This window comes from Littorina saxatilis, linkage group LG1, assembly GCF_037325665.1.
Source record: "Littorina saxatilis isolate snail1 linkage group LG1, US_GU_Lsax_2.0, whole genome shotgun sequence".
Classification (NCBI taxonomy): Eukaryota; Metazoa; Mollusca; class Gastropoda; order Littorinimorpha; family Littorinidae; genus Littorina; species Littorina saxatilis.
The window spans coordinates 93,444,022-93,456,521 of NC_090245.1; the positions used below are offsets into that span (position 1 = coordinate 93,444,022).

General features: G+C 42.5%; 1 protein-coding gene across 1 annotated transcript in view; it reads right to left on the minus strand.

Annotated features, from left to right (window-relative positions):
* Positions 1 to 12,500, minus strand: part of LOC138945934 (uncharacterized) — a 165,348-nt gene that overhangs the window by 21,229 nt on the left and 131,619 nt on the right. The window contains exons 25-36 of the mRNA XM_070317463.1: positions 11,787 to 12,119; positions 11,113 to 11,424; positions 10,423 to 10,588; positions 9,848 to 10,002; positions 9,167 to 9,271; positions 8,566 to 8,784; positions 6,451 to 6,676; positions 5,797 to 5,900; positions 4,638 to 4,976; positions 2,422 to 2,751; positions 2,002 to 2,201; positions 21 to 159 (exon numbers count right to left, since the gene is read on the minus strand). Of these exons, the coding sequence (XP_070173564.1) occupies positions 21 to 159; positions 2,002 to 2,201; positions 2,422 to 2,751; positions 4,638 to 4,976; positions 5,797 to 5,900; positions 6,451 to 6,676; positions 8,566 to 8,784; positions 9,167 to 9,271; positions 9,848 to 10,002; positions 10,423 to 10,588; positions 11,113 to 11,424; positions 11,787 to 12,119 (2,628 nt within the window). The remainder of the gene's footprint in view (positions 1 to 20; positions 160 to 2,001; positions 2,202 to 2,421; positions 2,752 to 4,637; positions 4,977 to 5,796; positions 5,901 to 6,450; positions 6,677 to 8,565; positions 8,785 to 9,166; positions 9,272 to 9,847; positions 10,003 to 10,422; positions 10,589 to 11,112; positions 11,425 to 11,786; positions 12,120 to 12,500) is intronic.

The window sequence follows — 12,500 nt, forward strand, 5'->3', positions numbered from 1 at the left end:
TGCACATACTATGAACTCACCAGACTCCCTGTAACAGACGACCGAAGCCGAGTCTCCCGAGGAACAGTTGCCGAGAGATGTGCGATTAGCATGCGGGCACTGCATGAGGCTTGTTTCGTTACCGACGCAGCTAAAATTGCTAAAGAAGTAGGGACCAACCTAGAAGCAAAACAAACACAAACTTGAAATACGATGCATGCTTCAGTAGTAGGCTTGTTCCGTTACCGACGCAGCTAAAATTACTAAAGAAGTAGGGACCAACCTAGAAGCAAAACAAAACACAAACTTGAAATACAATGCATACTTCAGTAGTAGGTTTTTACCGCTACCGACGCAGCTAAAATTGCTAAAGAAGTAGGGACCAACCTAGAAGCAAAACAAAACACAAACGTGCAATACAATGCATACTTTAGTAGTAGGTTTTTACCGTTACCGACGCAGCTAAAATTGTTAAAGAAGTAGGGACCAACCTAGATGAGAAAAAAAAACACAAACTTGAAATACAATGCATGCTTCAGTAGTAGGCTTGTTCCGCTACCGACGCAGCTAAAATTGCTAAAGAAGTAGGGACCAACCTAGAAGCAAAACAAAACACAAACTTGAAATAAAATGCATGCTTCAGTGCAGCACTAGGCTTTTTTCGTTACCAACGAACACAGGCCTGTTATACGAAGTAATTTAACTATCATCACTCGCCTGTTACATCCTTTGAGTCTTTTACTCCAAGTACAAAACAATAAAGGTTAGTTATTACAAAGTTGTCATCATAGACACAATAATTACTATAGTACGTCGACCTAGTGGTCTTTATAGTGAACGGGCATACAGCCAATAAGGAGACAAACAACAGAAAAAGAACGCAGCTCACTTGAGCATAGACTCTTCGATATCAACACGTCTGCTACCCACATCGTCTTTTCGGCGGTACTTATGGCGTAATAGTGTTGGTAGGCAAAGCCCGAAGTGTATTTGTATTCCTGATTTATTCACCACGTCCCAAAGAAACCCAACATCACATATCTTCTTCGCGGCAATGCACTATCAATATACGCTACTTAAGGTCCGTTATCCTACATACTCGTTGCTTTTCCAAATAATTGTTGGCTTGTATTTCAGTATGTAAAAAAACACAACAAAACACGACTCGTGTAAATCTGATGTGACACAGCAAGCCATGTAGTATTCTCTTTTTACACAAACTACTCACATTGGTTTCTTGGCGGTATTCAAAATGTGTTCGTATTCTTGACTTACTTAACACGTTTTTTTGAACATTGTTACACAGGTCTGCCAGGTAATAATTCACTATCACTGTACGCTCCCGTTACATCCCTACTCACGTCGGTTTCCTGGGGGTACTCTCTGACGTGGGAGTGCTGGTACGCAAAAGCCAAAGTGTATTCGTATTCTCGACTTATTTACCGCAGCCTCCCGGACACCATGACAAAGGTCGGCTACGCGGCCGCTACAACCCCTACTCACGTCGGTTTCCAATGCCAAAGTGTATTCGTATTCTTGGCTTTTTTACCTTTCTTTCTTTCTTTATTTGGTGTTTAACGTCGTTTTCAACCACGAAGGTTATATCGCGACGGGTAAAGGGGGGAGAGGGGATAGAGCCACTTGTTAATTGTTTCTTGTTCACAAAAGCACTAATTAAAAATTTGCTCCAGGGGCTTGCAACGTAGTACAATATATTACCTGACTGGGAGAATGCAAGTTTCCAGTACAAAGGACTTAACATTTCTTACATACTGCTTGACAAAAATCTTTACAAAAATTGACTATATTCTATACAAGAAACACTTAACAAGGGTAAAAGGAGAAACAGAATCCGTTAGTCGCCTCTTACGACATGCTGGGGAGCATCGGGTAAATTCTTCCCCCTAACCAGCGGGGGGTGGCTTTTTTACCGTGTCTTCCTGAACATCATTACACAATTCAGCCAGGCAGTAATTCACTATCACTGTACGCTTCTTAAAGCCCGTTACAACCCCTACTCACGTCGGTTTCCTGAGGGAACTCTCTGGCGTGAGAGTGTTGGTAGGCAAAGCCCGAGGTGTAGTTGTTGGCCTTGCAGAAGACCATCGCGTCCTTGTCTGTCCAGCCCGTAGCGCAGATTCGGCCAGTCACACCGTAGTTGCTGACCAGCAGCTTGCCCGTGCCCTCCGTTTCGCTTGACCTGTCCCGTCTGACGGTGTACGCTGAAACACACACACACACACATAGCCGATGTGAACACTGTGAGACTGGTAGCATACTGCTGAGCAGTAATTGTTAGCAACACACTGTACTGAACATTGCTGCGCCACTGACATATAAAGTATATGCTCTTAAAACACAAACACAAAACAAAACAAAAACAAAACAATACAAAACACAAAAACAAAACAAAAACATATAAAATAATATCTCAACACTCACTTGAATCATTGTATGTAGTGCCCTCTTTCATACAGATGACCGACGAGTAGAAGCCAGAGTTGCATGGTTCGTTGCGGATGCACTGGTCCAAAGAAGATTCGTCACCATTGCAGTGCAGTGTTACGGCCTTGTTGATTTGTTCCCGCATGTACACGCCTGAGTACGCCGAACAGCAGATGGCGCGACCGTCGTAGAAGCCAAGCTCCCGACAGACGGCGCGTGCGGTGACGTCATCAAAGTGTGCGTCACAGACGAGTGACCACGTGTTGTTGCGGTAGAGGTGGACTGCGCCGTGGTTGACGGTTTGGCCCGCTCCAGAACTCAGGCGCACTGGAAATAGAATTGCACCCCTTTTCTAGAATCAGAATGAGACTGAACGCGCTTTTTACATTTAGTCAAGTTTTGACTAAATGTTTTAACATAGAGGGGGGAATCGAGACGAGGGTCCTGGTGTATGTGCGTGTGTGTGTGTGTGTGTGTGTGTGTGTGTTTGTGTGTGTGTGTGTGTGTGTGTGTGTGTGTGTGTGTGTGTCAGTGTGTGTGTGTAGAGCGATTCAGACTAAACTACTGGACCGATCTTTATGAAATTTTACATGAGAGTTCCTGGGAATGATATCCCCGGATATATATTTTTTTTCGATAAATGTTTTTGATGACGTCATATCCGGCTTTTTGTAAAAGTTGAGGCGGCACTGTCACACCCTCATTTTTCAATCAAATTGATTGAAATTTTGGCCAAGCAATCTTCGACGAAGGCCGGACTTCGGTATTGCATTTCAGTTTGGTGGTTTAAAAATTAATCAATGACTTTGGTCATTAACAAGAAGAGCAAACGCTCGATCGAGTCACTTTCGCAGTTCTGAATATTATATGAGGCATCAGATGGACAGGAAGAAATTGCTATTCACAACACAATACAGATGTAAATAATTTGATGTAAAGAATAATCCTATAAAGTTTGAATCAAATCCGATGAATAGTTTCAGAGATATGATATTTCAATTTTTTTCCTTCAAGACATACCTGTGACCTTGAAAAAGGTCAAAGGTCACCAAAGCAGACGTCAAAGTGTAGAGGTCACTGGGAGTCACGTTCACATAAAATTTGAGCCCGGTCACTTTTATAGTTTCCGAGAAAAGCCCAACGTTAAGTTGTGTGTTGCCGAACAGAAAAGGCTAGTTATCTCCCTTGTTTTTCTGATAACGTTCGTAAAAGGCTACAGATGTAAATACTTTGATGTAAAGAATAATCCTACAAAGTTTCAATCACATCCGATGAACTTTGTCAAAGATATAAAATGTCTAATTTTTCCTTTGACGCTGACCTGTGACCTTGAAAAAGGTCAAAGGTCAACGAAACCATCGTTAAAGTGTAGAGGTCATTGGAGGTCACGACTAAACAAAATATGAGCCGGATCGCTTTGATAGTTTCCGAGAAAAGTCCAACGTTAAGGTGGTGTCTACGGACGGCCGGCCGGACGGCCGGCCGGACGGCCGGCCGGACAGACTAACACTGACCGATTACATAGAGTCACTTTTTCTCAAGTGACTCAAAAATCTGAAAATTGTAAAATAAAATATTTTTTTATAAAACTATTTTTTTATAAAACGATCCAAATTTACGTTCCTCTTATTTGTCATCATTTTCTGATTCCAAAAACATATAAATATGTTATATTTGGATTAAAAACAAGCTCTGAAAATTAAAAATATAAAAATTATGATCAAAATTAAATTTCCGAAATCGTTTTAAAAACTATTTCATCTTATTCCTTGTCGGTTCCTGATTCCAAAAACATATAGATATGATATGTTTGGATTAAAAACACGCTCAGAAAGTTAAAACGAAGAGAGGTACAGTAAAGCGTGCTATGAAGCACAGCGCAACCGCTACAGCGCCAAACAGGCTCGTCACTTTCACTGCCTTTTGCACTAGCGGCGGACTACGTTCAGTTTCAGTCTGTGAGTTCCACAGCTTGACTAAATGTAGTAATTTCGCCTTACGCGACTTGTTTAAATTGTATTTGTTGCTGGAAAGTTTGCGAGAACGACTTTTCTAGAAAATGACTGCGTTCTAAAGAATCACTATGGAAGTACATGCGTTTCGTGTGTTCACTCCCCCCCCCCCCCACACACACACACGCGACCGCCCCCCCCCTACCGCCATTCCTCATACAAGGATTGAACCCCAAACCCTCAAACCCCCCTCCTCCTCACCATTCTGGTAACAGAAGGCTCCAGCATCACGCTGGTGCCCGCTGCAGTAGTAACTCGTCTCCTCTCGCCAGCCCTCGTGCAGACACTTGTTGAGCTCGCTCTCGGTCCCCTTACACCGTAGGTTTGTGGAGAACACAGGGCCTGTGGTCGTGGACACGATGCTCCTGGGGACCGCAATCTCATCACCATCGGAGTAGCCTTGACTCCTGCAGAAGACTCCGGCGTCCAGACGATCCCAGTAGCGGTTGCAGATGGTGCCCCAGCGGTTGTTGACCAGGACCTCAACGCGCCCAGAGTTGTCTGTGCCGTTTGCGGTGTTCACAATGCGGTAGGCGATGGCTGTTAGAGCAGAGAGGGTTTGGTTTCGTTTTGTTCAGAGTGGGAGAACAAGTGATATGTGAACTAACTCAGCGCAGACACAGAACAGAAGTAAAAAAGGTCTAAATCAAAGAAAACGTAGCGTCAGAAAAGAGTAGTAGAGAAGGGTGGAAAGGAAAAGTAACGAGAAGGACATGAAAAGGAGAGAACATACAAAATTACATGAAAAGCAAAGAACACTGCAGAACATTACAATGAATATCAACAAATAACAAGAAATTCCTCCGAGGTAGGAAAAACACCCCCGTTGGTCAAAGGGAAATAACCATTCTCACTGCCACCAACTGAGAAGGTTATTTCCCTTTGACCATAAATATGTCCCTCTATAAGTCCTTGTAGAATCTTAATCCACCAATAACTCCCTAACCGTGTGTTTGACTGGTCCCGTGTGTTTGACTGTTTTTGTAAGGACCGTCTCAGGAATGTATAGAACCTGTTCACCAAGTTTGGTGACGATCGGTCCGTTCATTCTTGAGATCTATATGCGAACACAAACACACAAACAAACAAACGACCGAATCCTATACACACCCCTATACTGGGGGTGTAAATACACAAAATAAACAGAAACGTTTTTACATAAAACCAGATCTGTTTTCATCAGCAAGATCAAACATATTTCAGAGAATGTTAAGCATCTATTGTAGAAACATTTTCAGAAGTATATCTCAGCAGATACTTTCTTAGGTCTCTCCCTTACACCCTTTCTCACAAGAGCTAGCTATCAGTGAGCATAATTAGGTAACCTAAACCTACAACAACTAAATCACCAAATACTCACAGTTATTGTTAAAGCAAAGGGCCCCAGCAAAGTGCCTGCTGTCACATTTGGTAACATTCCCAAAACCCACGTGGGGACAGTCAATCAGGCGAGCCTCGTCACCCCTACAATGCAAATATTGTAGTATATTAATTATCAGTTAACATCACTAGTTAAACATGTGGTGCGTATCAACAAACATGGCTGAGCTGGAACACTATAACAATCAAATAAATCCATATTCCAATCTCAACAATCACGGTACCATTGTTTTAGGATGTTTTGCTGACAACACTAACAATTCATTTGAGAACATAATGCGTTTGTTTTGTAACAAGGAATCATACAACGTACGTTAACTATTCCATTTTTTTTGTATATAAAAGTATCGGTGTATGCATCAGTATAAAACAGGTTGTCAAAAGGTTACTTTGATAGGATATGCTCACAAATTACGAACAGTATTTTTGTATGCTTGGATATATACTTTTAGTATGCTATTACTGTTTTGTGTCATTTGAGTAATATGACACTTCTTAATTAGGAGGTGGCTTCAGTGTAAGATCTAGTGTTAAGTTGTGTACCAAACCCCCCCCCCTCCCTCCCTTCGAAACGCCAACTCCCTTCGTCCAAAGAAATGAAACAACAACAACTCAGAATAACAAGAACACGTGCCTGCACTCAAATCCAGACGACCAGTACGGCCCGTCATAGTTGAAATAGCTGTAGGAGGTTCGATAATGAGAGTAAGCCTGCCCGTCCTCAAAATTCATCTCCCGGCATGCAACGCGAGCGTCGGCGTCGTCCCATGAGTCATTGCAAATCCTTCCCGCGGTTCCCAGGAACGTCAGCTCCACAGATCCCGTGTAGTTCGACTCTTCGTGGAAAGCCAGGGTATAATCTGCACACATTAAAATATTCAGTTTTGAAAATCCAGATCACGCATTTCCAGAACAAAACAAAGGTGGGTTTATTGAATGTTTAATTTGAGAGAAAACGAAACATCCCCTAGAACCTCGATCTATTCATCTTTAAAGTTCATTTGGTGCGGATTTATGCATTTCAATCTAGGACATCCAAAGTCATAAAAAAATGCTGATAACTTCGGGCAAAGAGAATAGGCAATTTAGGAAGTCTAAGATTTGAAAACTCCTTATCATCTAGTCTACCTTTTAGAAACCGTTTGTGTCGACGAGACGTCATGATTTAAGAACATCAAAATATATTTTTGTTCTGTACGGTTTTGCTGAATGCTTTTTGCAAAGCTATGGTAAACCATGTTCACACATCACGTGTCAAGAAACCGAATGACATAAACAAAAGGCAGACGCGAACGAAAAGGTTGATAATGATAATTAGTTTTAACGTCCTCTTAGAACCATTTGGCCTATCTTGGGACAGGTAGAGTTAATATGCTTTATGTGGGGACAAGACACTGGACAAACATGCAAACAGAGAACACATATGATCGTGTTATATATCTGGAAGTCTGTTGTTGCGATATTTCAAAATGGGGATGGAAGTACTGATTGTGTACGCGGAATATGGTTGGACTGGAGCGGTTTTGTAGGCTTATTTAGACGAAAAGGTTGGCAAAAAGGCATATGACAGGAAAATAGGCATTATATAGAAAAAGAAGGAAGAAAGAAGACATAAAGATGTGACCCCCCCCCCTCGCCCTTAAAAAAAAAGAAAACAAGTCGCGTAAGGCGAAATAACAACATTTAGTCAAGCTGTCGAACTCACAGAATGAAACTGAACGCACTGCTTTTTTCACCAAGACCACATACTCGTAGTTTCGTCAGTCCACCACTCGTGGCAAAGGCAGTGAAATCGACAAGCCATGCAGATTAGTGCGGTAGTGGTCGCGCTGCAGGATAACACGCTTTTCTGAATTGTCTATTCTTTTAAGCTTACTGATTTTGTTTTTAATCCAAACATATCATATCTAATGTTTTTGGAATCAGGGACCGACAAGGAATAGGATGAAATTGTTTCTAAATCGATTTCGGAAAATTAATTTTAATCATAATTTTAATATTTTTAATTTTCAGAGCTTGTTTGTAATCCAAATATAACATATGTATATGTTTTTTTAATCAGAAAATGACGAAGAATAAGATGAAATTATTTTTGGATCGTTTAATAAAAAAAAAATTAATCACAAGTTTCCGATTTTTAATGACCAAACTCATTCATTAGTTTTCAAGCCACCAAGCTGAAATGCAATACCAAAGTCCGGCCTTTGTCGCAGATTGCTTTGCCAAAATTGCAATCAATTTGATTACAAAATGAGGGTGTGACAGTGCCGCCTCAACTTTTACAAAAAGCAGGATATGACGTCATCAAAGGTATTTATCGAAAAAATGAAAAAAACGATCCGGGGATATCATTCCCAGGAACTCTCATGTCAAATTTCATAAAGATCGGTCCAGTAGTTTAGTCTGAATCGCTCTACACACACACACACACACACACACACACACACACACACACACACACACACACACACACACACACACACACACACACACACACACAGAGACACACATACACCACGACCCTCGTCTCGATTCCCCCTCTATGTTAAAACATTTAGTCAAAATTGGACTAAATGTAAAAAGTGAGCATGCAGGAAAAGAAAAGGCAGTGAAAGACGCAAACAACAAAACAATATCCCAACACAAGAAGACTCTTCTTTAACATCTGGCCAAGACTACCTGCCTCCCGCACACCAGTTCTCTAGCAGAAAAAGACGGAGCATCCTTAACACACACTGCCTTAACTTACCTCTCGTGTCGTTGTTGTTGTAGCACACCACAGACGCGTAGTTCCTGTAGTTACAGTCCCGAAGCTCAGTGTAGCCTGTAGAAGACTCACACTCCTTGATGTTGGATTCATTGCCATGACATTTCACGTTGGTGAGCAGAAAGTCGTCAAAAGTGGCACCAAACGGAGAGCAGCACAGGGAGATCCCTGTGTCGAAGCCCAGCTCACGACATACCACCTCTGGGAACAGAAAGAAAAAAAACCACGAAGATGTTATAGAGATTGCAACAGTTCTGACATTACGAGGCTGCTTTATCTAATTACAAGGCAACTTTACCCCCCAACCCCCCCCCTCCCCCCGAAAAAAAAGCAAGTTGAATTGTGTCTTTTCATCGCAAGGGTTAACTTGATTAGACTGCAGTAACGTATTACACTGAAAGCCCCGTTTAAAAAAAACTGAGTTTCAGACTTCTAGACCGTAAGACCCTATTTTTCAGAGGTTTTGTTCATAACATCTGCTGTTTTACCTCCTTTTTTAAGACTCACTTCCTTCTAAGTTCTGATTATCTAATAATTATTGTTGAAAATGTGGGAGGGAGGAGGGTGGTTCTACTGTACTTACGTGCATCCATGTCGTCAAATCCGTCAGCACAGACAGGCCCCCAGCTCCCGTATTTATTGTACAGCACCATGCCGTTAGTGGTACCTGAACCTCGGCTCAGCTTCACTGCAAAACGTGGTAGACGACTTGTTATCATCCCAATTTTAAAGACAAACGACATCGACAAATACAAACCAAAACGTCTCGTTTCGACCCCCCATCTTCAAAATTAAAGCGAAAGAAAGTCCAAGAAGACGATATAATATACGACTTATGGCTGCACATCTCCCAGAAACGGACTCAGAACTTCGAGAATGAAGTTCGTTCCGGTGACTATCAGCAGCTGAACATGACTCGTGCATGTATCTGTATCGTATATAAATAACAGCACCTTCCTTCTTGTGTACACGCACATGTCCACTACCGTAGGTCTGTTCATGCTCCTACATGGGATAAGGGCATCACCCAGCCTGGACGCATACCGATAATAATATTCATCCCTTGTCAATTTGCTTCACTAAAATAAAGTCCACAGGAGAAAAAGGTGTTCATTTTGGTTCGCAAGCATTCGTGTGTGTCCTTCAATGACTTCTCGCAATCATGGAAGACAAAAGCATGGTGTCAACAAGAAAAGAGTGACTCAGTCAGGTAACTTAAAAATAAAATGTATTATCTATTTCAGAAGTTAACATGAACACTGACCTGAACGGTGACAATTGACATTGACGCCGTAGGTGGATGGCTTGAACGAGTGCGCTTCCTCTGTCCAGTTCCCACCACACTCCAGTAGCGAGTTTTCACCGCCGCTGCATCTTATCTCTCCTATGCCCACTGTAGCTGTCTCCAAGCCATCGGGCCTGACAGAAATACAAATGTTTATTACATCATTTGCTTTTGTGAAAAATAAAATAAATGCTTCATAAACAATTGATTATTTTATACGCAGTTCCATCGGCAAACATATGCATATTATCTCTCCTATGCCCACTGTAGCTGTCTCCAAGCCAGCGGGGCTGACATAAATAAACATTTTTGTTACATCATTTGCTCCTGCATGCACGCTTTTCGTAAACAAATGAAATAAATGCTTAATAAACTATCGATTATTTTATAAGAAGTTCCATCGACATAGCACACGCACACCTGGGTATCGCGACTCTTGTTTGCTGCTAGCTTGATTTCCACTGGGAGGAAGCGACCCGACATTTTCAGTAATGGGACATAAAAGTATTAACTATGAAACGAAAACTAATCCAATGATTTGGCCGTTTCAGTACCTTGTGTAGCTGACCTCCCCACTGCCGTAACCCACACTCCTGCAGAAAGCGCTGGCCTCGATGCCACGGAAGCCGTAACGATCTATCAGCTTCCACATTCCGTTCAGTTTCACTTCTGCACGTGCAGACTCTGCGTTTTTGGGATTCAGGCGGAACTCGATGGCCTCTGCAACATTCAGTTAAAAAGTAGGGGTTGATTTCTGGTCACATCGTGTGTCATTTAAAGTATTGGTTGAGTGTTGGTGGTATTGTGTGTCATTTAAAGTATTGGTTGAGTTCTGTTGGTATTGTGTGTCATTTAAAGTATTGGTTGAGTTTGGGTGGTATTGTTTGGCATTTTAAAGTATTGGTTGAGTACTGATGGTATTGTGTGTAATTTAAAGTATTGGTTTAGTTCTGTTGGTATTGTGTGTCATTTAAAGTATTGGTTGAGTTTGGGTGGTATTGTTTGCCATTTTAAAGTATTGGTTGAGTACTGATGGTATTGTGTGTCATCTAAAGTATTGGTTGAGTTTGGGTGGCCTTGGCCTTGTGTGTCCTTCAAAGTAACAGTTTATTTCTGGTGGCCTTGCGTGTCAAGTATTGGTTGAGTAATTGTGGTAATGTGTGGCATTTACAGTATCGGTTGAGATCCGGTGGCGTTTTATGTCCTTCAAAGTCAATCCTCATCAGTTTAGTCACCCTACTCACCAGCTGTCTTAGTGCACAGAACATGTGGGGACGTCTGGTCGGTGCACAATGCAGTAGAGTCCACAAAAGGTTCGCGGCCGCACTGCTGAATGTTGGTCTCGGTTCCATTGCAGTTCAATCCACTCAGAACATAGGGAAGCGACTCCTCCAGCGCGGTGACTGCTTTCAGCGCGTAGCCCCTGTTGAAGCCTTGCTGCTTGCAGATGACATCGGCATTCTTGTTCCCGAAGTTCTTTCCGCAGATGGCTCCGTCGAAGCCGTAACGATTGGCGGTGGGTATCCCGGCCAGGCCGTACATGTTGATCTTCACCACTGACAGTGAGAAAGTTAGGAAGTTATTGTTTAGTTGATGAAAGTGAGATTAAACGTTCTCAACGTTAGCAGTGAGGTCATGTTTTCTCGAATGCGCGGTGACAGTTTGGAACCAGTGAAGGACACTGAGAATCGTAAATATGTCAGAAATTATATTCTTTTTACTTTGTTTCCTAACAAACTTTTTTTTTTTTTTTTTTTTTTTGGGGGGGGGGGGGGGTTAATTAAAATTTGTTATTACACATTTTAAAATTAGTTAACCGTGTGGTTTTTTTTCAGGAACCAAATTATGTATAAAAGATAAAGACAAAAAACCCGTCTAGAAGGCCTAGAATAAAACACAAGACTGTCCTCCAACTCACCTTCTTTAGGATTGGTAGTGTCAAAGCAGAAGGCGGTCACATAGCTGAATTCAGGGCAAGTCTCATTGCCGGTAGAGTTGACAGTGCATTCACCGAAACCCTCACTTCCCGACGGGCACGTGATGTCCGCTGAGCCCATGAAGCGTCGACTCCAGGGCCCGGCAGTGAAGCTCTGGAACATTCCGGAGGAGTGTCCCATCTCCTTGCAGACGACGTCGGCGCTGTGGTTGGTGAAGGTAGAGGCACACACCGACACCCAGCTTCCAGGGGCATGGAGAACTTGCAGACTGCCTGCCAGAGTTTCCAAGCCTGGGCTGGATCCGTTGAGGCGTACTGACACGTGGAAAGAGAGGGGTAGAAGATTAGAAATGACGTTTTTGTTCTGTGTGAGGTGATGCCATTGTGTGATATACCTAACAAAATGAGGCAGTACTGGCTACATGGTTTTAAGTGTGCATGTGACGAGAGGTACTCTGTTTTTATAATAGCGTGCCATTGTGTGTGAGAGAGAAAAAGGAAGCGAGAGATGGACAGAGAGAGTGGGTGAGAGAGAGCGAGAGAGAGAGAGGGGAGGGGTAAAGAGAGACAGAGAGAGAGACACAAAGAGAGAGACGGAGACAGCGACAAGACAGAGAGAAGAGAAAGGTTGCGCTTCCGCGCGTGCGAGTGCGCTTGAAAGGTATGTCTGTCTGTCTGTCTGTCTGTCTGTCTGTC